General features: G+C 47.3%; 2 protein-coding genes and 2 non-coding genes across 7 annotated transcripts; 1 reads left to right on the top strand and 3 right to left on the bottom strand.

Moving 5' to 3' along the window:
* Positions 1-233: 233 nt before the first annotated feature.
* Trnae-cuc (transfer RNA glutamic acid (anticodon CUC)) lies at positions 234-305 on the bottom strand. Its single transcript has one exon. It is a non-coding gene; the product is annotated as a tRNA-Glu (tRNA).
* Positions 306-511: 206 nt separating this feature from the next.
* Positions 512-617, bottom strand: Trnal-caa (transfer RNA leucine (anticodon CAA)). The gene is made up of 2 exons: positions 580-617; positions 512-557 (listed from the first exon to the last, which is right to left on the bottom strand). It is a non-coding gene; the product is annotated as a tRNA-Leu (tRNA).
* A 4380-nt stretch (positions 618-4997) lies between these two features.
* Positions 4998-12044, top strand: Znf692 (zinc finger protein 692). Its single transcript, XM_048437780.3, has 12 exons — positions 4998-5191; positions 5515-5702; positions 5920-5951; positions 6496-6759; positions 7170-7218; positions 7310-7432; positions 7728-7946; positions 8034-8111; positions 8199-8277; positions 9288-9402; positions 11375-11474; positions 11581-12044. The coding sequence occupies exons 2-12, from the start codon at positions 5527-5529 to the stop codon at positions 11948-11950; spliced, it is 1605 nt and encodes a 534-aa protein (XP_048293737.2). The 5' UTR covers positions 4998-5191; positions 5515-5526; the 3' UTR covers positions 11951-12044.
* A 439-nt stretch (positions 12045-12483) lies between these two features.
* Znf672 (zinc finger protein 672) lies at positions 12484-25898 on the bottom strand. 4 transcript variants are annotated; one of them, XM_048437781.3, is made up of 3 exons: positions 25805-25898; positions 17198-17241; positions 12484-14914 (listed from the first exon to the last, which is right to left on the bottom strand). In XM_048437781.3, the coding sequence occupies exon 3, from the start codon at positions 14871-14873 to the stop codon at positions 13467-13469; it is 1407 nt and encodes a 468-aa protein (XP_048293738.3). In that variant the 5' UTR covers positions 14874-14914; positions 17198-17241; positions 25805-25898; the 3' UTR covers positions 12484-13466. The 4 variants fall into 4 exon arrangements, with proteins under 4 accessions (XP_048293738.3, XP_087766723.1, XP_087766724.1 ...); XM_087910597.1 differs by lacking the exon at positions 25805-25898 and adding an exon at positions 25394-25533; XM_087910598.1 differs by lacking the exon at positions 25805-25898 and adding an exon at positions 25105-25319.
* Between the last annotated feature and the right edge of the window lie 481 nt (positions 25899-26379).

Below are 26379 nucleotides of genomic sequence, written 5' to 3'. Positions count from 1 at the left end.
GGCAAGCGCTGGCGGAGGAGCAGCACGGTTCTGAGCAGGAGCCAGGCGTGGCTGGCGAGGAGTACAGCTTTGGGTTGTATTTCAGCGTCAATGCCTGACTGACTTGTTTGCTCAGTACGGTTCTCTGTTAAGACAGCAAGTTACCGAACTCGAACTCACTTTTATTTCTTAAGCCAGGTATTTAGTCTGAATTTCACTAAATAAAACTTTTGGAAAATAAAGAAAACAGCCACTTCCCTGACCGGGAATCGAACCCGGGCCGCGGCGGTGAGAGCGCCGAATCCTAACCACTAGACCACCAGGGAGGACATGCTAGCTTTCCTTTCTAGCGGCACTAGACTAGGTGACGACAGGGTTGCCGGGCAACTGCAGTGGCCAGGGAGTGGGTGACTAGGCATCTAGCAACTTGCTGCCCTGGAGCACCTGACAACGCCGGCAGCTGAGAGAAGTCTTGCACGGAAGGATCGGCTCCTGAGCGGAGGAAAATTAAAAAAAAAAAAAAAAGGAGATGTGTCAGAAGTGGGATTCGAACCCACGCCTCCATTCGGAGACCAGAACACCCGTAGGGAAGGCTCTCGCCTTGAGTCTGGCGCCTTAGACCACTCGGCCATCCTGACACCTGAAAACTTGAGCCTTCCTGCTCATCCTGGAGCTTGTGCTATGCGCGCTGCTACACGCGCGGCCGCCCTACACCAGCGTCGTCGCCGCCTGTAAACCCTGAAAAGCGAAGCCGTGAGGGACGCAGGCAGCAACGGAGCCGCAGCTGCGGACCGCACCGTCACCCTTGTTCCCTTGCAAACGCACATAGCGTTCGGGGTATAACCGACTGGGAACCAGACTAGGAGCTCCAGGCTTCCCTCTCTGGGCGACCTGACTAAGGCGAGGGTGGCTCCAGCAGCCGCGACACGACTCTGAGTGCTTTAGCTAGCAAAGGGGAAGGCCCAGGACCTCCCTGCAGAACAGTCCTGGACCGGCTGGTGGATGGATGGCCTAGTGTCTTTCTCCCGGACATTCCTCCCCCCCCCCCCCGCCCCGCCCCCCGCGCCGCCACTTTTTCAAACTTCCCTTTGCCCTGGTGAGCTGCTGAGGGAGATAATAGGTACAGCTATTCAACCCGCGAGAAAAAAACCAAAATCAATCACCACCAACAAAACCACACAAGACTTTGATAGGTAGAGGGGTCAGAACTGCTGGGGGAGGCCTCATTAGAGCAATATCCTTTTGAAAAATATTCCTCAATAACTAATACACACGGGCAGAGCCATTGGTTCAAGGTTATTATCCTCAGCTGCACAGTGAGCTCTGGAAGCGCGAGAGCTTGTCTCAACGGAAGGAAGCAGAAGACTAGCACTCGACCCATCCAATCATGAGTGTTATGTATGTCGGGATTTTATTTAATTAATGAATGATGCTAAGGAAAAGTACCCTGCCCTTGTTCAACGAGAGGAAGTCTATTCTATTGAGACTATGGCAGAAGCAGAGAGAAAGAACGCCCTCTCTCTTCAGGGCCAGCAAAGACAGCTGGCGGCGGGGTGGGGGCGGGGGTATGTAGCCAGGGAAATGGTGGCCAGGGTGGATGGAAAGTTCTTAAGAGCAGATGTCAAGGACAAGAGCATTCCCATTAAACAGGTCCTATGGAATTCTTCCAAAAGCCAAGCCAAGCCAAGCCAAGCCAAAGACTTAGACAGCAAAGGTGAGGGACGGTGATAAAAGGTTGATATAAAAAGGTGAGGACAGTGATAAAAGGCTATCTCTTGGAGCAGGGATAGGGAGCTCTTCGTGGACTATTCCAGCAGGGTAGCTAATGCTGGAGACAAGTGGGGATCAAGGCTCAGGCCTAGTCAAAAGAAGGGTCCGAGGATCGTAACTGAAAGTTGGTTAACGATGATTTGTAGGACGTTGAAACCACAGAGGAGAGTTTGAGATTTAAAAAAACAATCCACTCTTTTGGGGTCCTCACGGACTGGGTTTAACAGTGCCCAAAGTGGTGAATGAATTAATGAATAAGTACACGGAGTAAAGAGATAGCTGATAGACTCTGGTGAGTTTGTGTCCCCACTGCAATCAGTGATGCTTGACTGCTTGATTTTAACAGCTTCTTTGAAGCTGTCTTTTCTTTTTTGGTTTTGGTTTTTAGAGACAGGGTTTCTCTGTATAGTCTTGGCAGTCCTGCAACTTGCTTCTCTAACAAGGCTGGCCAGGAACTCACAGAGATCCTCCTGCCTTTGCCTCCATAGTGCTGGGATTAAAGGCATGCCCCACTACTGCCAGGCAAAACTGTCTTTTTAAATGCCAGAGCAAAGATTCTTTCTTTTAATAAATAAATAAACAAACAAATAAATAAATTAGAGACAGGGTCTCTCTACATAGCCCTGGATGTCCTGGAACTCACTATGTAGATGAGGCTGGCCTCAAACACACAGAGACCCTCTTGCCTCTGCCTCCCAAGTTCTGGGATTAAAGGTGCACATTATCCTGTCTGGTTACCATGTCTAGCTGAAGGGGAAAATATTTTTAATTAAAAAAAAATTATATGGGGATGTGTCAGGGTGTAGGTTTGTGGACAGAAGAGCGGGTGCCCTCAGAGACCAAAAGAGGGTGTTGGGTCTCCTGGAGTTAGAGTTACAAGTTTTAGTGGTCTGTCTTGATGTGAGCACTGGGAACAAACTCTGCATTTTGCAAGAGCAGAAAGCACTTTTAACTACGAAGCTATTCTTCCAGACCCACGAAGACAGTCTTTAAAATTTTTTTTTTGGAGATAGGGTCTCACTCTATAGCTCTGGTTGGCCTAGAATTCAGTGTGTAGATCAGGTTGATTTGCAAAACTCACAGAGATCTGTGTACCTCTGCCTCCTAGGTGCTGGGAATAAGGTGTGCACCGCACCACCACATCTGGTGATCATCTTTAAAAATAAGAATTAGTACGTATGAAACACGTGCGGGCATGTGTGCCATGGTTCATGTTTGTGGAGGCCTGAGGACAACTTTGTGGAGTCCATATTTCTCTTCTTCCACCATTATGTAGGTGCTAGGAATTAAACTAAGGCCGCCAGACTTGCTCAGCAAGTCACGATCATTGCTGAGATACCTCACAGTCTATGGGGAGGGTCTCGGACACTGAAACATAGTTTCCTCAAACATCCGCTCCCGGAATCTGTGAAAACTGCTCTCTGGAGCAAACACGGTGCAGATAATTGTTTGAAGCATTGAGATGGGAGATTGTCTGAATTACCTAAACTGATTCTGTGTTTGAAATAGGCAAAGGAAGGCTTACCCTCAAAGGAGGCCATGTGACCATGGAGTCAAAAGCTGATGTGGCATAGTCAGAAGGCAGGGGATGCTGGGCACCACTGGAAGGCAGAAAAGGCAAGGAGAAAGTTCTCTCCTGGAGCTCTCACTTGACATGTGACCCTGTCAGCACTTTGGCGCTGAACTTCTGACCTCTAAAACTGCCAGGGAATGAATTTCTGCCATCTCCAGCTGTCAGTTTTGTAGTGATTTGCCACAGAAAAGTGACGTATAATAGTGCAGGTGGCTGGGAGTGAGGTTTGAGCTCATTCCTGCAGCTGTTCATTGTTGATACCCTTGGGCCGGGCACTGCCCTAAATTCTTTTTTTTTTAAAGATTTTATTATTATTATTATTATGTGATGTGGGATTTCCCCCTGTATGCTGTGAATACCATTGGTTAATAAAGAAACTGCTTTGAGCCTATAGCAGAGCAGGGCAGAACAGAGCTAGATGGGGAAAACTAAACTGAATGCTGGGAAAAAGAAGGCAGAGTCAGAGAGAAGTCATGTAGCCCCTTGGAGACAGACGCTGGAACTTTACCCAGTAAGCCACAGCCTTCTGGCGACACATAGATTAAAGGAGATGGGTTAATTTAAAATATGAGTTAGCCAGGAGTACACTTAAGCTATTGGTCAAACAGTATTGCAAATAATATGGTTTCTGTGTGATTATTTCGAGGCTGAGCAGCTGCAAACAAACGGCCTTCCTGCAACAATTATGTTATACAGTGTTCTGCCTGCCTGTGTGCCTGCAGGCCAGAAGAGGGCACCAGATCTTACTACAGTTGACTGCGAGCCACCACCATGTGGTTCTTGGGAATTGAACTCAAGACCTCTGGAAGAGCAGTCAGTGCTCTTAACTGCTGAGCCATCTACTCTCTCCAGATCCCTAAATTCTTTATATGCAAGAAGTGTATTAACTCAATTAACTATGAAGGGCCAACTAGGCAGTCAAAGGAGTCTGGAATCCAAAGAGGGAAGTCAGAAACATAAACCTCGTGGGCCATCAATGGGTGACCTATATAGATCACCCCCAAAGAAAGCATCTAAAAGAGTGGCTTGCCAGGGTCTGAACCTGGCGCACTTTATCCTTTGATAATAGTTGATTCTGAGAAGAAAAGCCAGCAAGGAGGGAGGAAACCAGGAGTAGGTGAAGTCAGAGAGTGAAGCTGAGAAGAAAGTGGGAGGAATGCAGTTGCAGAGGAGGAGAGAGCTAAACTCTCCTGCAACACAGAGGTGCAGCCCTGTAATCCCAGTACTTCCGAGGTGGAGGCAGTGCAAAGTCACCTTGGCTTCATAGTGAGTTGGAGATGGGTCTGAACAACAGGAGACCTTGTCTTTGGCAAAACAAAAAACAAAAACGTGACCTCGAAAAGCCTCGTTGCGGTTGCTTGATGGAAATAGTTCCGTCAGAGCCATTTGTAGATAGATAATGCGAAATGAATCTAGGCAACTTCTTGAAGGAATGTTGATAGTAACAGGTTATGGGCTGCAGCTGGAAGGTGGTCTAGCAGTTCAGAAAGAGCTCCAGTTGACTTCAGGATGGGGATGCTGCAGCTAGCGTTTGCTTGGTGGCAACTGAGAGGCAGAGATGCTAGCAGAGAAAAGAGCAGTTGACTACATCAGGCTCCCCCGACAGTCATTCAGGACCAGGGCTAACTACAATTCCCGGTAGGCTTTGCGTGGGGTGCACGGCGCGCAAGCGCAGGCCTTTGGCCTCCCGCTGTAAGTCCGTCTGCAACCTCCGACGCCGAAGGGGACTGTTTCTTCTTAATTTCTTCTTAAAGGAGAAATAGCGGCGGCGCGCGCGGTGGGCCCCGGTCCTCCCGCGGCTCGCGGAGGGAGCACGCGGGACCGGGAGGCGCACGCGCAGTCTAGGCGAAGGCGGGTTGGGGCGCGCAGGTAAGACTCTGGCGTGGGCCGGCCCGGTGCCTAAGCAGTGCGGAGCGGGCCTCTCCTTGCATGGGCAGCTGTGAAGAGGCCGAGGCACGGCTGCACGCAGACCCCACAACCCCGGGACAAGGAGAACAAATTTCCCAGTGGAGGTCTCTTGTCCCTGCCTGCGACCCCTGTACCCCAAGTCCCACCCTGGCTCTAAGAATGGGTGGCTGGATCCGAGAGTCGCGAGTGCTTTGGAAGCAGTGTGCTCGGGTCCCCATTCAGTGCAGAAGGAACTAGGGCTGTGTTTTCCCGGCACTCCCCGACGGCACCACGTCCTCCCGCAGATCCGGGCGCGCATGGCCTCTCCGGTGGCAGATGCATCCCGCCGCCGGCGGGAGAAGCGTAGGCTGCTGGACGCGCGCCGCAGCAAGTGCCGCATCCGTCTGGGCGGCCACATGGAGCAGTGGTGCCTCCTCAAGGAGCGGCTGGGCTTCTCCCTGCACTCACAGCTCGCCAAGTTCCTGCTGGACAGGTTAGGGGCCGTGAGGGACTGGGGTGGGCACAGAGGCAGAGCGCCCAATCTGTTCCTACAGCCTCGGTTTTCTCGCATAGTCAGGGCAGGCTGCTCCTCCCCTCACAGCCCCAGCGAATGGGAGGTCTGTAGGGTTGGCTCCTTAAGTGTCTGAGTGTCTAGGTGCGGGTGATTAGCTTCCTAGGTTCTGAGCTGACCCCAAGCTCTTCTCTGGCAGGTATACTTCTTCAGGCTGTGTCCTCTGTGCAGGTAAGTAAAAGATGGCAACAGGTAGTGGCAGCTCCCAGAATCTTGTGCCCAAAGAGAATTGGATCAGAAGCCCTTAATGAGTTTGGGAAGGGGACGAGCCCGAAATAGCATGGTGCAGCAGCCTTTGGGAAGAGAGCTTTGTCTTAGGACCTTGGGGTGGGTGTGTCTAGGCTTAAAACCACAGAACAGCAAGAGCAAAACAAACAACCACAAGTAAAACTCTCCAGGGACTGGAGAGACGAGGTTAAGAGCGGATGCTGCGCTGGCAGAAGACCCAAGTACATTCCCTAGCACTCATGGCAGGGGCTCCCAACTGCCTGAAGCTGCAGGGGGACCTAACACCTCTGGCCTCCAGGAGCATCTGCATTCATGTGCACATAAAGCTAATTAAAATTAAGATATTTTAAAAAAGAGTACTTTAAAAAACGATAAACCAGATTTGAACTGAGGTTGCTGATGGATTTAGAGGGATTAGGATGCTTTGAGTGGTTTTCTGGATGAGAGAGATTTCCAACCTTGCATGACTGCATCATCTTACCTCCAGGTCCAGAACCTCTGCCCCAAAAGGGTCTGCAGTACCTGGTGCTCCTGTCTCATAGGCACAGCCGGGAGTGCAGCTTAGTGCCTGGGCTTCGGGGGCCTGGAGGTGGAGATGGGGAGCTTGTGTGGGAGTGCTCAGCAGGCCACACATTCTCCTGGGAACCTTCTTTGAGCCCTACACCTTCAGAGGTGCCTAAGCAGCACCCCCTTACACAAACTACTGAGAGAACCTGGTGCTCAGAGGCCAGGAGGAAGCAGGAGCCTGAAGGTAAGGAAAGAAGGGTTGTGGAGAAAGAAAAAATTTTTTCCTATCTTCTCTAGCTGAGAACTGGTTTATAAAAATGATCTTGTTATTTAATTAATATATTGATTGAGACAGGGTCTCATATAGTCAAGGGCTTTGAAGTCCTGGTCTTACCTCCATCTCCTGAGTGCTGGAGTTACTAATAATGATCCTTTTGTGCTAGCAAGGAAATATATCCTCACATGCATTGTTAGGTATAGGAAGCAAAACCATAGTGATGGTATACTGCCTTTGACAGAAACTAGAAATAAGGTTTAAAAGAGAATGCATTTGTAAAAAGTGCCACCTAGCAAACCAGGTTGCCATTGGGCAGAAACCGTCCTCAGTCTTTTGAGCACAGGCCTCCTTCTCTTATGACCTGCTTGTGCCGACAGGTTTGGACCATGAGCAGCATGAAAGGACTCCAGAAACCAGGCTGTCCAGGTGAGGATGGGAGGTGAGGGACAGGCTAGACCTGCACAGGTAGTCGGGGTGAGGTGGCAGTTTCTCAGGATTGCCTTTCTTGAGCTTGCAGGGGACTAGAATCCCCACTGGAGACCTTCCCACCCCCGGGAGAGGAACAGGATGCAGATGCGGATGAGGATGAAGAGCTGCTCAGTGATGCCAGCCCATGGACCTACAGCTCCTCCCCAGATGAGCCAGTTGGGATTGAGGGAGGATGCTGAACAGATTGAGAGAGGAAGGGGGCAGCTGGCTCCTTATAATTCGGAGATGTGTCAGCTGGAGGGATGGACTTGTTGCAGGGTGGGCAGGGCAGATGCTGGGGAAAGTGAACTGTAGGCTTTGAGTTGGGAATGTGGGAAAGGGATGAAGTCTAGGGGAGGCTGAGAGCATGAGAACCCGCTGTGGGAGCTGGGAATTTAGGGGCTAGGACTTGGTTAGGGCTGACTGATTGCCCAGAGGGATAATGTCCTCCTCCTCCTTCTTTCCAGTAGTGAACCAGATGTCCCTAAGCCGCCTCCATCCCCTGTTACCCATACACCTAAGGAGGGAGAGACACCACCAGTACCTGCAACTCTCCCCGCTCCTTGTGCTGTTCTTTCCTCTCTGGGTTCTACAGCTGCTCTGACATCAGATGCTGAGGTACAGCTGGAACTCAGCAGGACCCCTCAGGGCTCTGTAGAGCTGCAGATGACCGAGTCTCTGGACAGGTAACCTGATGGCTGAGACAGGGAGGGCAGGGGTGCCCTGGGATGTGTCACTCTTGAGGTGCTTGGCTGCTTCTTTGCTACCCATAGGCCTGGGAGTTGGGCCCAGTCTGATCCGAACCCGACCTGGGATGAGGACACTGCCCAGATTGGGCTCAGGAGAATTAGGTAGGACTGGGGAGATCGGAATGTGGTATGGGGGAGGTCAGGAGTGAGGCAGAGCAGGCAGGAGTCCTGCTCCCATTCTCCCCACAGAAAAGCTGCTAAAAGAGAGCTGATGCCCTGCGACTTCCCTGGCTGTGGAAGGATCTTCTCCAACCGGCAGTATTTGAATGTGAGGGACACAAGCCGAGGCCTGCGTGACCACTGGGGTTGGGGATGGGGTGGAGAAAAGATACTCCTGGGCTGAGGTCTAGATATAACTTAGTTGTAGTGCAGTTGTCTAGCATGTGCCAGGTAGCACACACAGCTTTTGGTGTAGAGGGAAAGGCCCATGCTCCACAGTTAGTAAGGGCTTCTGGCCCCAAGTATAGGGAGGGCCAGAGAGATGGTGAGGTGTAGGTGGACAGGGTGTACCTGAGAAGGGCACCTGCAGGTCAGACTTGAGCCTCTTATGTGGGGGACTGCAGCAGCTGCTGCCATTAACAATGGGGACAAAGGACTAGAATGTGGAAGGCATCCAGGACTGCATAAGCTAGGATGAGACTAGATCACATAAGGACTTGCTCATTGGGAAGTTCAGTTCAAAGCACCATCTGCCAGGTTGGGATGTAGCTCAGTGGTAGAGCACCAACCTGTCATATGCCAGGTCCTGGATCGGAACCCCAAACTGAAAAAAGAAAGTAGAAAACAAGAACTCCCTCCCCCAAACCCAAAAGAACCCTTTTCCCTCAACAGTGCTCTACTTTGAGAGCCTATGAAGCCTGTGTATTTTCAAAGCAGGTTTAGGAGAAAACCTCACATTGGTATGTATAAATAGCAGTAGCCAGAGACTGCAGCACATATCAATGTGGGTCATCATATTCCCTGACAGACAAGGTAAGACAGATAAACCATGAGTGTCACTCAGAATTTCATTTTGTGCAGGCAACTCTGTGGACATTGCAATAATGATGTGTAAGGAAGTGAGTGGGTGGGCATCCCGAGGGAGCAGGTGAGGGCAGTTAGTGGTCAGGGTGGAAGGATAGTTGCTACTTAGGGCATCGGTAAGGTGGTGGCCCAGACAATGACAGAACTGTGATAGGGAAACAAGGGTGGAAGAGGAGCCTGCCTGCCCACCCAGCTCAAGTCAGTCTCCCTGTGGAGGCAGCCATCCTTTTGCCTCGTCTCGTCACCCATTCTTAGCACCACAAGAAGTACCAGCACATCCACCAGAAGTCGTTCTGTTGCCCCGAGCCAGCTTGTGGCAAGTCCTTCAACTTTAAAAAGCACCTGAAGGAGCATGTGAAGCTGCACAGTGGTGAGTGCTGGACCCCTTCAGCTCCCTGGGGAGGATGGCATTCCTTAGTCCCTGTGTGCCATTGGCCCTTGCCTGCTTGAGACTGTTGTGAAATGTCTACTCTAGTCATGTAGGACCATGAAGACATAAGAAAGAAGGGGAAAATGGAGAGCAGGAAGGGCAAGTTGTTTCTGTGGTCAAAGCTTTGCAGCAAGACCTGAATGAAGTGAGGAAGAGAGGGCAGCACATGTGGGAAGCATCCATGTGTTCCAGGAATGGAGAGGAGGCCTTGTGGCTTCTACTTTGGGATGAGTCCATTGTGAGTTCTCCCAAGGTAGGGAGATAGCTGACTTTCAGAGAAGACTGTAGCAGCTATGTGGAGAATCCAGGATTGTAGATGAGTAGAGATGGGTGCACACTGATGGTGATGGCTTGGGTTTGTCCATTATAGTTGGTGAGCAATTCCTGAGGCTCTCACAGGAGTGCAAAAGGGCTGTGTGAGAAAGATGGGTGAGCCTGGTGGGACTGGCAGGGGAGAGGGTGACTAAGAAGATTCTGGCCTGGGCAGCTGGGTAAAAGGTGATGATGAATCCCTGAAAGCAAACAAGGGACTGGTGGGTAGCAATCTGGGTTAATATATGTTAATTAGATGTCAAGATGTAAGCATGAGATGTGCAGAATGAGCAGAAATCTGTTATGAGTATGTGGGTAGCGTTTGGAGCCATGGGGCTGGAGTGTGCCTGTATAGGGAGGGAGGGAAGTCTGACATGGTACATCTGCCTTCGGAGCGTAGAGGGGGAAGGTGGCAAAGAAAGTGGCAGAGCAGAAACTGCTCAAGGAAGGAGGGAGAACAGGATGACAAAAGCTGCAGGCCAAGGAGGGAGTGGGGCCTAGATAACAAGACAGTGCAACAAGAGCTCTGCTCTGGGGATGACACTAGAAGTGGTGGAGAGAGCAGTTGCCTTTGATGAGTTCTACAATGGACAGAAGCCATTGTAGAACTCATCAATAAAAGGAAAGGCCATGGGGAGGGTTGAGTATTTATGCCCAGTCTTACACAGGACAAGGGTTAGGTTTGGACTGAGTAGGACTTTCACCAAACAAGTACCGCTGAGGGACAGGACAGATTGGTAATGTGAAAGAAGGCTACAAAGACAGCTGTGAAAACAGCAGAGAGGGGCAGGGGCTGTGAGAAGGTAGGAGGGATGATGGTGACCTGGAATCATCAGATTGTCACACTGGACAAGGCGGGAGGACCTGGTTGGCGCTAGGATGCTTGAAATGTTTGAGGTGGCACGGTACTTAAGAGTGACGTCTGAGCAGAGCGGAGGATAGACAAGGGTTCAGTACTGCTGTATGACAGCAGATGAAGGAGAGGATTTGAAGCCAGAGCTTGTGTTGGGAGGCGCAGCGATGGAGGAAAGAGTCTGCAGGTGATGGCCAGGTCTTCAGAGAGCTGTGAGACAGCCATAAGATGCAAGGTGTTTCTGCTGTAGGCATTTAGGTTTAGTGGCAGAGGAGAGGAACTACAGCAGCCTGAGAGGTGTCGGTCAGTAACAATGGTGACACCAAGTGCTGCTGGAATTAGCAAGTTCAGTAAAAGGAAGACTGATCACTTGTAGACATGGCACTGGGGATGGCAGGTACAACATGCCTCTGGAAGATTTCCAGTCCTGGGTATGTGCCTGCTACTTGGCACTTCCTATACACAGGCCTCCAGCTCTCCAGTAATTACTCCTTTGACAAAGATGCAGCCCAAGGCCCCAGATAGGGGAGGTATGCCTGTGCCTAGGAGACAGTTGGAGCTAGGACTTAAAAAAGTGACAGTGCAGTTTTAGATGCTCCATTGTCTGTCTCACTTAGTTTTTAGGACCCGTCAGGTATAGGGTGCCCAGATGCTTATTAGGACCCAAGACTCCTGAGCCCCGGTACTCACCTTCTGTTGGGGATGGTGATTAAGATAGATGACTGAGTGTCTCTTGTGTGCCTGCAGACACCCGGGACTACATCTGTGAATTCTGTGCTCGCTCTTTCCGCACTAGCAGCAACCTTGTCATCCACAGAAGAATCCACACAGGAGAGAAGCCCCTGCAGTGAGTGCCAGGGGCCATGGAGGGAGCTGGTATCTGGCAGCCAGGAAGTGGGCAGCAGAACCTCCAGGGAGGTGAAGGTGGACAAGGCTTCTGTCTCTGGCTGCAGGTGTGAGATATGTGGGTTCACTTGCCGTCAGAAGGCCTCTCTAAACTGGCACCGACGCAAGCATGCAGAAACTGCAGCTGCCCTGCGCTTCCCCTGTGAGTTCTGTGGCAAACGCTTTGAGAAGCCAGACAGTGTGGCAGCTCACTGCAGCAAAAGCCACCCAACCCTGCTCTCTGCACAGGAGTCACCTGGCTCTTTGGAGTCTAGTCCCAGCATCTCTGTGGCTGAACCCCTGCAATCTCCTGAGGGCACTAGCCTCTCTTCCTCTTTGGACTCTAATTCTGCCCTCTCAGCAGCCAGCTCTTCACAACCTGGGCTGCCAGATCTCAGGGATGCAGAGAAAAGTCAGATGGTGGTACCTAGGAGCTAGGTATTAAGAGTTAAGTTGAGAGTAGGGCACGACTGGGCTTCAGATACCTTGCTTTAGCATTCCTCAAGGAACAATAAATGGTATTTTATACAAATGTGGACAGAACAAATGCTTTGGTGTCACAGTTAAGAATCTGAGAATCTTTTGAAAATAGGATGTTAACTGTGCCAGAATGCAGCAGAAACTGATCCGCTCACATGCCCAATTTCTTTTGAGACCTTTCCTGTACAGTGTATCATCATCTGCCCTGGTCTCGGGGCAGGCTGCACCAGAAGGCATTTGCCTCTGGTTGGGCCCTGCAGTCTGACCTGGTATGCAGTACCAAGCCCTACAGAGAAACAGCTGTTCACAGTTAGAGTTAAGTTCATAGCTGAAGGTCTGCTAGTGAGGCCACAGTCCCTGGGGATTACCTGTGAAGGGTAATCTTGTTCCTGTATGCTTGCCCTGAAGTAGGTAGCTTCCCATGCCTTTTGGCTTTGCTTCAGGCTCACAGAATTGGAACCAGTTGACAATGGAATGACACTACTGAAACCACGAGCCAAAATAAATCTTTAAGTTGATTTTCTCAGGCATTTTGTCACAGCAATGAAGAAACCACCACCAAAAGGGATGAGAACTTGGAACTCATTTTGACAGAGGGGTTCTTGGTGTCACAAACCCAAACAAGTAACAATTTCACCACCTATAAGCAGTCATTGACCAATTCCAGGCTTTACATCCTGCCCGTGCCCAGGACTCCAGGAAACTTGTTTCCCCGTGCCTTGAAGCTTCATCTGTAAATATTTTCTTTCACATGGTGTCACTGAGCTTTATGGACCCACACAGTCAGTCCTGGGCTGCATCCCAAGGCAAACAATTCTTACCTGGCTAGAGAAAACTGTCCTAAGAGCCATTTACTGGGAGAGGGGGAAATTACTTCTTTGTGTGTGCACATGTGCCATGGATGGTACATATGTGGGTTCAAGAGATCAAACTCAGCTTGTCAACTGGTGTTGAAACATTTTGTTGGGCCCTAAGAAGCATCTTGTAGAAGGACATATGGCTAGCCAGGCTGATGACTCTGCCTACTTTTACCTCTTCAAGGGAGTAACTTGTCACAAATTTTGGTCCTTAATGAAGGGAGCCATTTCAGTCCTCCATACTGCCTGTGTTTCACCTCTGCAACTACATGTCTCAAGCAAGAGAAAGCAGTAGAGATAACAGATCGATAAGAAGCAAGAAATGTTCCCTGAAGACCCACACCAACAAGAGAGAGAGAATGGCAGCAACAGAGCACAAACACCTAGTCTATCTTGCATAGGGATGTGGTGTTGGTTCCCTGACTCCTAGCACTCAGAGTTGGGGAACAGAAGGATGGATGATGGAAGAGCTGGTGGGGATCTCAGTATAGAGACAAGGCAAGCTAGGTGAATACCTAGCAACAATGCAACAGCAGTAGGTCTGGCTTCCAACCATCTGAGCTGCCCTGTTCCTTGGGGCTCAATGTGTGTCCACCCATACCCGTCATGGGGTCCTCTTAGCAAGTTTCCTGAAATGGAGACACCAAGAGCCCTGGTTTTTCCTGTTGCATTGGCCCTGAGAGGGCAAGGGGAGGACTTACTGTCACCTCAGTGACTACAGTGGTAGTGGCCGTGGCTGCCATTGCAGCTGCTCGAGCACGTCTGTGGGACCGCTGGTGCTGTGACAGTGACCGGCCATGGCTAAAGAATTTGCCACATTCCGTGCACTCTGCTGTCCGCTCACCTAGGTGTGTCTTTCTGTGCAGTGCAAGTTTGGAGGCAACACTGAAGGACTTGCCACACTCTGGGCACTTGTGTGGTTTATGGCCAGCATGATTGCGCAAATGCACATTGAGGTTGGAGATGCAGGTGAATCGCTTGCCACACAGCTCACAGTGGTAAGGTTTTTCCCCCGTGTGTGTGCGCAGGTGTTTGGTGAGGTCTGAGCGGTCTGTGAAGCCCCGGCCGCACTCTGGGCACGGGAAGGGCCTCTCGCCAGTGTGGCTGCGCTGGTGCACCACAAGGTCATAGCGCTGTCCAAAGCCCTTGCCACAAGTGGGGCACACATGTGGCCGTTCACCCTGATGGCTGCGCTGGTGACGCAGTAGTGTGGAGCTCTCGCTAAAGCAGCGTCCACAGTCGTTACACGCATATGGCTTTTCCCCAGTGTGTGTTCGCTGGTGCCGTACCAGCGTGGCACTCTCCAAGAAGCCCTTGCCACACTCGGGGCACTTGAAAGGCTTCTCCCCTGAGTGCCTCTGGAGATGTCGTGTAAGCGTGGAACTCTTGCTGAAGTTCTTTCCACACACACCACACTGGTGGGCCTCAGCGCCAGGGTCGCTGAGACTGAGGACCACGTGGATACGGGAGTGATTCCGTAGCCCAGCACTGCTACGGAAGGCCCGTGGGCACTGTGTACAGTGGTGGAGCGTGCTAGGGGAAGGGGCGGTGGCAGTGGTGGTCTCCGGGGGGTGTGCCCGTGCCAGGTGAAAAGGAAGAGCACTCTGCCGAAAGGAGCGGGCACACAGTGGGCAGCGGTGTGGCTTCTCCGGTGGGTGCTGACGGACCCGATGCAGCAGCAGTGCAGGGACGTGAGGGAAGCGGCGGCTACAGAGGCGGCAACGGCAGGTGTGGCTGCGCCTCCGGTGCGTCCCCAAGTGCAGGTCCAGCAGGCTGTTGTGACTGAAGCTCTGGCCGCACTCACTGCAGACGTAGAGGGTCTGGCCAGCATGGGTCCGCCTGTGCGCACGCAGATCTGAGGCTCGAGCACAACGTTCACCACACTCTAGACAGCGGAAACGCTTGTCACCACCATGGGCACGTTCGTGCCGCAGCAGCACTGCACTGTACCGAAAACTCTTGCCACATTCACTGCAGGAATAAGGTCTTCCCCCAACCGCTGCCATGCCAGGTGCTGTGAACATGATGCCTGCCTTTTCCAGTCAACAATCTGTGGTTTTAATACCTGGAAAGAACCAGAGGAAAAAGGCTGTGACTTTGAAAACTGGTCTGCAGATTCCTCGGTTTCTTCTCTAAAGAGCTGATGTCCCCTCTGTTCCAAAGGTAGGCAGGAACTGGACTCATCATTGTGATCCCTGCAGGGAGGTCACCCTAAGTCCAGCACTGGCAGCAACAACTCTGGCTGGGGACACAGAAAAGGCACCTTGAACTCTTTAGACCTGTAACATATTAGCTGGCCTAGCTCTCAAGAGAAGGAAGTTACTCTGAGTCCTAGAAATTCAGAGGGGTGTCTCTGTAGGGACTAGTAAGGCAAGAGTGGCAAATGACACTTGTCCAGTAAATAAGCATGTGTGGATTCCAAGGAGTATGGTGTGTGTGCTAGAACTAGAAACACACAACATTGCTGGGGAGGCCAAGAGGGAAGTAAGTACTCAACCTATTTTCCAGTGTGACTGAAGCCCCTGGGGATTTCTCATTGCCTGGCATTCCTCCTTGGTCATTTTCTAATGCATCCCAGTGGGGATTCCCTAGCTACCAGAAAATAGGTCTGACACACTTGCTGATCCAGTGGGTGACATGGCTACACTGACCATACATCATACTGGTGTCGGGAATAGTGACAGATCCCAGGCCCCGAGGGAGAAGTCACTAGTAAAGTCAACCAGGTGAGAGACCAGTCAGCCTTTGTTTTTATAGGCACGGGACATCACACAACCTCTAGTAAGGTGTGCTCTTAGATCATTGAGAAAAAGCAAACAAAATGGCCAATAGTTATTCTCTTGTGGGAAATAGAAATATATCCTCAATACGCAGCATTGTTGGCTTGGCTGACTGGGCCTCTACTTCTGTAGGTTAAGTGGAGTCAAGTGGATGAAATGCTTGGCCAACAAGAAGCCAGGGTGAATTCTACATCTGCTGCTCCTCCATGCTGGGTGGAGGATCACCATAGATATGTTCCTCTTGTGCGTTTTTTTTTCCCTGAAGGAAGGACTTTTTTCCTTCTTCAATTTTTGAGGCAGGGTCAATCTATGTAGTTCTGGCTGTCCTGATATGTAGAACAGGCTGGCCTCAGACTTAAGAGATGCACCTGCCTGTTTCCCCAGTGCTGGGATTAAAAGGGCACATCACCACATCCAGCAGGAGGAAGGTATTTCTTAAATAGTTATTTTCAAATATCAAAACTGGGGTTGGAGAGATGGCTCAGAGGTTAAGAGCAGTGACTACTTTTCCAGAGGTTCTGAGTTCAATTCCCAGCAACCACATGGTGGCTCACAACCATCTTCAGGCCTGTAGGGACACATGCAGGAAGAACACTGTATACATAATAAATAAATCTTTTTTTTTTTTTTTTAAAAAAGAACAATTCCCAGCACCCACATGGTGACTCACAACTAACTGTAGTGAGATCTGGTGCCCTCTTCTGGCATGCAGGTAGAGCACTGTATAAATAAATCTTAAAAAACAAAACCAAAACTGAGGAATAGTGCCATAGGTTATCATTTACTACTCATCTTACCTGTGATACACTTCACTTTTTATGTGTGTCTCCCCCGTCCTACCCCAATCTGGACTATTATAAACCCTAGATACCTTATTCAAAGATGACTTTTAAGTTCTGCAAAGCAGGGGCACCTTTGTAGCCACAAAGCAGACTTCAGAGTAGTTAACTCTGAATCCTCCAGGAAAAGCTTTGCTTCTATTTTTAATTTAAATATTTATCTTATTTTTACTTATGTCTATGCGTCTCTGTGTAAGGATATGTGCATGAGAATACAGGTACCCACAGACTACAGGACATCAGATCTTGTGGAAATGGAGTGACAGGTAGTTCTAAGTGGGTGCTAGAAACTGAACTTGGATCCCATGAAAAGAGCAGTATGTACTCTTAACTGCTGAGCCACCTCTCCAGCCCCTAATTTTATTTTTGATCCAGGGTCTCATGATGCCTTGGCTGGCCTTGAACTCACAGAGAACTGCCGGCTTCTACCTCCCAAATGCTGGTCATTTAAAGGAATAGTTGCCTTCATGAAACTAAAATCCAGTGACTGGTTTCAAATGTTCAAGAGCAACACTGACTCTGAGAGGCTGGCATCTCAGCCCATGCTTCTGCGAGCTCATCCTTTCCTGGGCCAGTGCTTCCCAGGGAACATGCCCAAGGAAAGTAACCCAAATGCACAACACATATAAATATATAAAAGGCAAATAAAAAATAGTCCATCTCTTCAGTATAACAGACAGGAATGTAGGGTGAAAGCTGTTGCTTGGCCTCTTTACATCTCTTCCTTACCTCATCCCATTACATGAGCAAAGGTCTGTTCCTGGGGTAGAAATCTGTAAAAAAACATATTATAATGCTTAGAACTTAGAAATCATCCTAAATATCATTCATCTGAGAGTAAGTCTTACTTATTTACTTATTCAAATTTAGCTTCTTTATTGACTCTTTGGGAGTTTCACATTATGTACCCCAATTCTGCTCACCCCTCATATCCTTTCCTCGCCCCTGCCAGGCCCCCACAAAACAAAGCAAGCAAGCAAACAAACAAAAGCAAAACCAAAATTCTCCCCCAAAACCAAATCTCTTTGCTTCTCCTCCTTTTCAACATCTCTTCATTTGTCCCGGTGGCATTGGGGCTTCAGTGTGTCATCTATATACCCCTTTGTCCCATCAGTTTTACTACAAATGTTCACTGCAATGAGTCACTGGTCTGGTTCAAGACCTTTGGCTTCTGGTACACTGTCACCACTGGATCCTCAACAAAACCCCACTGGGATATCCATAGAGAAACAGGGTTGGGGCTGCAACCTGAGGCCTTGGTGGTGTCTGGTGGCCGTGTTGCTGCCCAAACCATTCCCACCTGAGTGGCCATTCCTTCTACCCAGAGCCAGGATGTTGTTCAGGCCCAGGCTACAGCTAGGAACTGTGTTGATGTCTGACCTGTGTCACCTCAGGAGACCTCAGGAACCATGCAAGATGAAATCAAAGGGCCATGCTGAGCCAGGCCCGCCCTCTGCTGGCCTTCCCTCTCACTGGTCACTACAGCAAGAGAGATGGCCCCTACCCCTCACCACAGGAAAAGCTGCCTTTCACATGTTGGATCCTTGGTTCCTTTTCCCCATGGGCTGTGGGCTTCTCCTGGACTCCCTCCTCAGGCTACTGCCACACTAGGTTAGCTGCTCTGGCACCAGCTCTGGCTTCTATTGTGGCAACTGCCACATACTCTCAGCTCACAATTACACACCAGCAGCTACAGCTGCCCTCAGTCAGGCTATGCACCGCTTGTGTTCTCCACCCAGGCATGCTACACACCTTCAGCCATCCTCACACTTCACTGCCATCATCATCAGATCTGATGAGACATCTGGGAATTCTTAAAGGGTGGAATTAAGATTTGAAAAAAAAAAAAAAAGGAAGCCGAGCAGTGGTGGCGCATGCCTCTAATCCTAGCACTTGGGAGGCAGAGGCAAGTGGATCTCTGTGAGTTTGAGGCCAGCCTGGTCTACAAGAGCTAGTTCCAGGACAGGCTCTAAAACTACAGCAAAACCCTGTCTTGAAAAACAAAACAAAACAAAACAAAACAAAAAACAAAAAAAGAAGGGGGGAGAGAAGAGTTTAAAGAGCTTTTTTTCCCTACATGTTAAAAATGGGAAACATGATGCAGGTCTCTGTATAGTTCTATAATGAATGGTTTGAAAATTGAACAATTAAATGGATAAATCAACTTAGTTATAATTGACATAATGCCAATTATCAATTTGGTAATTCTTATTTTACCTCTAAAAAGTTATTTGATATTAGTGATAAATGCAAAAAAATTGACTGATGATAACATTCTTAGACAGACATACTAATAGAACTAAGAAAAATATTACACACAGAGGAGTTTACAGCAGAAGTTACCACACCATGGCATTATGAAACTGAAGGGGAGCAGCACAAGGCTATTAGACAACCAGACTTAATTTATCCAGTTAATTATTCAAGAGCAACCAGTGATAGGCATCCCCAAGGCTATTCACAAGTTAACTGGGAACCTATAGAAATGTTAGATTTGAAGAGAGTTAAGAAACCAATAGTTTCATATGGTATGCATTCACTTTTTGTGAAGCAGATGTTAAACTCATGGTCCATTTGAAACAGAATCATTCCACAAGACTGGAAAGATTTAGTTACAACAGTATTGGAAGCTGGTCCTCAGTTACAGTGAAGAACCTGGTGGAGAGATGAAGCTGGGGCCATTGGAGAGCAAGGTAGAGATAGAAGTTATGAGATTTCCCAAGATCAAAGTTTTGGTGAGGGCTGTTATTCTGATGTGGAAAGACAGGTTATAGTTGATGATCACACCTTGTTCCTATGCTGTACAGCAGCTTTGAATGCTTAGGACAAGATTGAAGAATCAGGAAAGAGAACTGAGCCATTTACTAAAAGAATACAAGGCCCAAAAGAACCTTCACTGATTTTTTTTTTAACAAAGATTTACTTTATCTGTAAACAGAATGATATCAGATATAGAAGTTAGAAGAATATTAATTGAAAATGCTAATTCAGAACATAAAAGGATGATCAGGCCTTTGAAAGCAAGATCAGCACCCACAGAGGAATGGATTTAAAAACAGCTGATTTTGATATTAGATCTCACACTTGTGGTGATACTTGGATAGAAATGACTTCTAAAAATAAAGAAAAATCAAAAGGGTTCGATGTTTTAACTGTGGTAAACCAGGTCATCTGAAAAGAGATTACAGACAAGATGTTCCTAGGAACAATGTTTTGGTTTTTTTAAAAGAGAGAATCCAAACAGAAGGCTCCAGCCTTCTGGAATACACAGAAAGTGCGACAAAGGCTGACACTGGCCTAATGAATGCAGACCAACATGGGACAGGCAAGGTAACCCTTTGCCATTGGGAAACACCAGGAGGGGGGGCTCTCGCAAGTCCCATATTAAATTTAGTTCAGTCATTCCCTGTTAGTATTGGTGAAACTCCTCCACAGAGCAACTAAAAGACTTAATGCCTTTTATGGAAAACCATACTGCTCTGGATGACAGAATAGCTTTAGAAGATAAAACAAAATTTTCAAGGAGAAACCATAAAGCATATATTTTGGCAAACTTCTATAAATGATCAAAGACCAAAGTTAAAAATATGAATAAATGGCAGTGTAGCTGAGCGTTTGATAGACACAGGGGAGATGTAACAATAATTGCACCAAGGTCTTGGCATCAGAATTGGCCTCTTTAGGAAGTAAACGTTCAGCTTTTAGAGATTAGAACTTTATTTTAAGTAAAACAAAGTATAAAATGGGCTGAATGTATAGGGCTGGAAGGACAGAGAGGAAAATAAAAGCCATATGGGGCTTACATGGCAATGAATTTATGTGAACATGACTTATTACAGGAATGAAATGCCCAGATTAACATTCTAATCTTAGGAACAAACCAAAAACTAACGTATGTTTCTGAGAAAAATATTAAAAGGCATTATAAAGAACAGGTTGTACATAAAAAGGGCACAACAGCTGCTGACCTTTCAAAGGGACAAACAACCCTACCTTAAAAATGGTTAACTGACAACCCTGTTTGGGTGGAACAATGGCTTTTAATATCAGAAAAATTACAGGTCTCAGAATAGCTGGTACAGGAACAGCTAAATGCTCAACATACTGAGGAATCAACCAGTCCTTGAAATTCTCCTGTATTGTTATTAAAAAGAAATCTGGAAAATGGTACTAGATCTAAGAGTTATTATAAGGTGTTCAGCTAATGGGGCTAGAATTTCTTTGCCTTCTCTATTACCTAAAGGATTGTCTATTTATACTGATTGATTTAAAAGACTGTGGGTGTGTGTTTTTAACTATACCTTTGGAAGAACAGGATTGCCTTCACAGTGCCTACTTATAGTTCCTAGCATGTTAAAAGATATCAGTGAAAGATTCTTCCACAAGGAATGTTAAATAGCCCTACCTTGTATCAATATTTTGTACAGCAGCCATTGGAAATAATTCATAATCAGTTTCTTCAATCTATAATTTACCATTTTATGGATGATATCTTACTAGTTGATTCAGATGCAGATACCTTAGAGAAAATGTTCGAAGAAGTAAAAAAAAAAAAAACTTGCCTTATTGGGAATTATAAATTATTCTGAAAAACCACAAGGAGATTCTATCAATTCTATCAAGGATATAGTATGGGTTTACAAAAAAGTTCAATCACAGAAAGTACAAATCAGGAGAGCTCAATTATGAACTTTCAATGATTTTCAAAAAATTCTGGGAGATATTAACTGGCTATGTCCCATAATTGGATTGACAACCCAAGAACTACATATTTATTTCTAAACTACAAAGCAATAAGGCCTTAAATAGTACAAGAAAATTATCAGCTGAGGCTGAGAGAACTGGCTTTGGAAGAAAAAAATTTGCAGAATGTACATGTGGATTGCCTGAATCCACTGCTTGATTGTATTCTGTTTATTTTACCTTCTATGCATTCTCCTACTGAGTTTCTAGTGAAGAAGATAATATATAAGAAAGGATATTTTTACCACACAGTAAAAAATTAAAGAACTACATAGAAAAAGTTTCTGAGTTAATTCTGAAAGGAAAATTGAGACTTCATCAATTGGTAGGAATAGACCCAACAGAAATTGTGGGACCTTTTACTAATGCTGGAATTTCCTCATATTGAACAGAAAATGGACACTGGCAAAGAGTTTACAGGAATTTTTTGGGAAAGAGTAGTAATAAATATCCCAAAATCAAGAGACTTCCGTTTATAAAGACAACTCATTGGATCTTTCCTCACACTGTACAGAGAACACCAATTTCTGGAGCCCCTACATTCTGATGCAAACAAATCAGGAAAGTCAGGTTATAAGTCAGGAAATTTAAGTATCTGAAAGCCCTTATAATTCTGTTCAAAAGTCAGAATTATATGATCTTTTCATGGTATTAATTTTCCAGAACCTCTTAATATAATTACTGACTCAATATGTAAAAAGAGTTGTTTCACATACTCTTGTTTAAGATATTTTTGTATATTGATACAAATTTAAAGTTATTTTTGTTAGAAACTATTGTACCTATGTAAAACTCTATAAAGTTTTATACATATACAGCTCATTCAACAATGTAAATTTCTAGTCTTTGAAAATTATTATTACAAGCTATTCACTTATTACAAACTTGCAGTGATGTTAGGTATGTTTTCAAGGTCAAACAGATATATTTTAGGTAGATGGGTGGTCTTCAAACACTTCAGAGATCTACAGAATATGGCATTCAAGATGTTTTAATAACATGGTTCTTTAAATGACAGTAAGACACATCTGCTTCTGGCAACACCAATCTACTTCAGAGAAAATGATGGGGATCGAAAAAAACTCCAGATGGAGTTTATTTTCTTTGTGGCAAAAATTAGTCACTGGGCAAACAACTACCCTTGTTTTAACTGCTAGCAGTATGGTGTTCAAATTGAACAAGCAGGGCACAAAAGAAAGTGACTGCCGAATTTTGCCGAGACAAAGTAGGACAGTCCTTAAAAATTCCCGCATCACAGAAAACTCTGTCAGATGTCCTAGGTCTATAGGCTGAAGATGGATGCCCAAAGCTATAGAGGAACCTTGGGTGACTCTCCAGATATCCAACTGTTTCTGTCATTTCTTAGTTTTGGAAGTTGCTTGCTTGGCACTTTCTGTTTACTTCAGTAGTACTAAACCTCAGGTCTCTGATGGGAGTTGGAGATTAGATAGTTATAGCTATTGTTCTCCTTGTTACCAAGGAAAAGAAAAGAAACTCACAAAAGTGTGTAAAGATGAGAGCCATTAAAAGACAGTTTTTGTAATGCAAGTTAGAATAGAAAGTGAATTAGGTACAACCTTTTGGACTCATCAAAAGAGGACAGATAATGGAGGATTTTCTCTGAATTTGTCAAATGCAAATGGACTGGACATTGTTAATGTAATTTTCACATGTACATATTTGTATATAGTTATTATACGTATTGTATATACTTTTACTATGTTAGTTATAATTTTTCTTCTTTTTTTAGCAAAAAGGGGGAAATGTGTGATATTCTGATCACGTTCTGACAAAGCTTGTTGGGAGTCAGAGGCCTGAGCTAGTCACAGATGACCAAAAACAGAAGTTTTGGAGGACTGTAGAAAGATTGGATAGAAAAGTACTAAGGTGGGATAGAGAGGGATCTCAGCCCTTTTGAAGGAAGGAGTGGAGCAGGTAGGAGAGGACTAGCAGCGTCTCTGCTTCTCTGATCCTTCAGGTTCTTACCCAGTATCTGACTCCTGAATTCTTATTTATAAAGAATAATTAAGATAATGTTTCACCTAAGATTCAGTTACAATAATCTTAAGGCCCTGCCCAGGAAATGAAGCTCAAATGAGGGGACAGGAACTAGGAGAGGGAATGTGGACTGTGGTTCTCTCCAGGGAAAGTGACTCTTCTCTTGGATTCTTCCTACTTCTAGGAAGCTGAGAGACACTGTTGTCCTGCAGTGTCTGTGACCTTGACCTCTGAAATCAATTATCCATTTCTCACTGGATGGTTTATGGCCAGTGTGACATATTCAAGGAGCTGGCAGAAACAGGAGTGACAACTGCTGCCATCTCAAGAACCAAGTCTGATCATGATCCAAATACAAATCAAAAATTTTGCTTTTACAAAGATTGTGAATTCTGAGAAGGTTGGAAATTAGTATGTAAGTAGTTAAAAAACAGACACCAAGAGCTTATCCTCTGTCTCTCTAACAAATGGGCAAAATGAAGGCCAGATATCTCAGAACAGGGAGAACATGGCAGAAGCAATGAGCAGTCTCTTGCATCTTCTCTGGGACAACCAATGAATTGGACACAAATAACACACTCTAGGCTGTAAATAAAAAAAAAAAGATAAAGATGTATAAACATGTGCCAATTAACAATGGGATGAGTCCAAAAAATGTGAGCCTGTCATTATGAATATCATAGAATTTACTTATACAAACTCAATGATGACATTACCAGGCGATCAAATCTTAAGGGATCATCAACATACAGGCTAAAATGCTATTTTGTGTCAAGTGGCTGTATTAGCCTAGTATCCAGCTCTTTCAAATCTGTTCTCTATAGTCCCACCCACCATACATATTATATATACTTTGCCTTAGACTGAGTTAGGATTGCAACCTGTAAAGTTCCCTGGCAAAGCCACACATATGTGGAGTGATTATGAAGACTTGGAATGTTGCAGATGGAGAGCCCAAATCATCTTGTGTTATATTTAGTCCTCTTAATAGTCATTTATCACCCACCTGACCTAAGATCCTTTATAATGCATCAATTTAGGAAACTATTATCTTTTACTAACTTAGAAGCAAAGTATGTCACCAGAGAGGAAGTAAAACCTATACCATGGGGGTGGAAAGATGGTTCAGTGATTTTAAGAATGCCTGCTCTTCTTGTAAAGGACCAAACTTTGGTTTCTTCTGAGCACCCACATAGGGTAGCTCACATGCCTTTAACTGCAGTTCCAGGGGACCCGATGCTTTCTTTTGACCTCCATGGGTGAGTTCATGCACATGCACACACACATACCCAAACATATAAAGTAAATCTTAAACCAAACCAAAATCAGTCTTCCCATACCTTTTGTTTGCAGATTTTTCTCACCGGCTACCTTTACTTTAGGTCATACTTTTTTTTTTTTTTTTAGACAAGGTCTCACGTCAAGCTGTCCTCAAACTTGGTACCTGGATCATGGTGGCTAATAACATGACACAGGAACTCGTTTCTTAAGTTTTTTTTTTTTTTTTTAAAAAAAACCAACTGTTACTCTGAGGCTGACTGGTAGGGGTGATAAATTTATCTTGGCTTCCCGCCCTCCCCACAAGACAGGGTTTCTCTGTGTAGCCCTGGCTGTCCTGAAACTCACTCTGTAGCCCAGACTGGCCTGTGACTCAAGAGATCCAGAGCGCTGGGATTAAAGGCATGTACCACCATCGCCCCGCCATCTTAATAGCCATTTATCTCTCACTTCTGTATCTAATGGCCTTTAAATCATCAGGTAAAGCCTTTGGAAGACATTAACGTATACCATTAGCTTCCACGAACCCGAAAGCTAAGACTATAATCACACAGCATCTAAGCCTTCCCGCAGGTATCTCCCCAACTCTGCTGTAGCCTGCTTACATCTCACATTACCTTTGGGGAGTTTCGTTTTTATGTTGACACACCTGCTCAGAGGGAAGAGAAAGGCAAGCATCCAAATTCTGGCTCTTCCGTGACTGATTGTGCGACCTTGAGCAGAGGACTTAGGCTACCTGTACCCGCAGCCTGGGCTAACTCAATACAGGAAACCGGGATCGTTTTCTATGAAAAGGGCAAGGTCAAAGCAGCCATAAACCTGAGATATGAAGTTGTGCGGCACTCGAGATTTACTCTCCAGAACCGCCCTTACTTAGGCGGACCCTGAATTCGGGGCTTAACTTACTGGCCGACAGCCTGCCAGGTCTTTCTGGCTTTCTCGCTCGGCCGCAAGAATCCTTTCCCACCGCGGAGGCGCATGCGGGCCTGTCTGAGCCACAGGCGGGTGCCGGCGCCCCCGAGAGACGCGAAAGTGCGGGGCGCGCGGCCCCCGCTTTCTCGGGTCCCCTGGGGCCGTCACCACAGGCCGGAGGCTGTCGTCTCCCCGTGACTCGCTCCGTCGGGCGCACGACTTTGCGGACGCGCGGCCGGACAGCACGGCCGTCCCGAAGCGGCCTGCGCAGGCGCACTGTCCCACCACGCCTGCGCCGCTTGTCGCCCTCCGGTCCGGGCCGCTCGATCCCGGGTCGAGAGGAGACGGCAGACGTCGAGGGTCGCGGCCCCGCCCGCCCTGCCTTGAGGCCCTCAGCCCCCTCACCAGTCGCCAGGGGCAGCTCCGAGCCGCGTTCACCTGAACGCGCTGCAGACGGTGCAGGGCTCAGCATGCGGAGGAAGGGGCGGGTGCAGCGCGGGGCGGGGCCGGAAGACAGCGTGCTGATTGGCCTGCTCTGCCTGCAGGGTCACCACAACGCTGATGCTGGTTGCTGAGGCATCGATCCCGCGCAAGCGCACTATTGACCTGATCTGGAGGAGGGCGAAGTTAACATAGGACGCCGACCTGTTGACCGCGCCACCTGCTAACCTGCCTCCCTTTTCGGGTGTCTGCACGTGGGTCCCTTCCTGCCACTCAGAAGAAAGGATGCCGAGCCCAGGGCCACCTGGAGACGGGTCAGGGCCGTAGCAGGTTACCGAGGGTGGCCGGTCGCCCTAATCTGTCACCAAGTTCGTATCTTCCTACACAGCGAGGCCAAACCGGATGTTCACTATCTTGATTAATTTTTTCTATAGATTAATGACTTGCCCAAGAGCACCGCCAGGAACAGCGGCACTCCTGTTTTGCTGGCCAGCTGCCTCAGGCTGAGACCAGTGCGAGTGGAGACGGCTCCCAGCACT

The sequence above is a fragment of the Myodes glareolus genome, chromosome 9, assembly GCF_982192425.1.
Source record: "Myodes glareolus chromosome 9, mMyoGla1.1, whole genome shotgun sequence".
NCBI classification, from domain to species: Eukaryota; Metazoa; Chordata; class Mammalia; order Rodentia; family Cricetidae; genus Myodes; species Myodes glareolus.
Note: the sequence above shows the minus strand (reverse complement) of the source record. Positions and strands in the feature narration are given on the sequence as shown.

Bases quoted from the DNA above. Each gene is read 5' to 3' on its own strand.
- Znf692 (XM_048437780.3), top strand. From the start codon at position 5,527: ATGGCCTCTCCGGTGGCAGATGCATCCCGCCGCCGGCGGGAGAAGCGT. The intron at 7,433-7,727 runs GCCAGTTGGGAT...CCTTCTTTCCAG, and splicing joins TACAGCTCCTCCCCAGATGA to TAGTGAACCAGATGTCCCTA. The intron at 9,403-11,374 runs GTGAGTGCTGGA...GTGTGCCTGCAG, and splicing joins GCATGTGAAGCTGCACAGTG to ACACCCGGGACTACATCTGT.
- Znf672 (XM_048437781.3), bottom strand. From the start codon at position 14,873: ATGTTCACAGCACCTGGCATGGCAGCGGTTGGGGGAAGACCTTATTCC.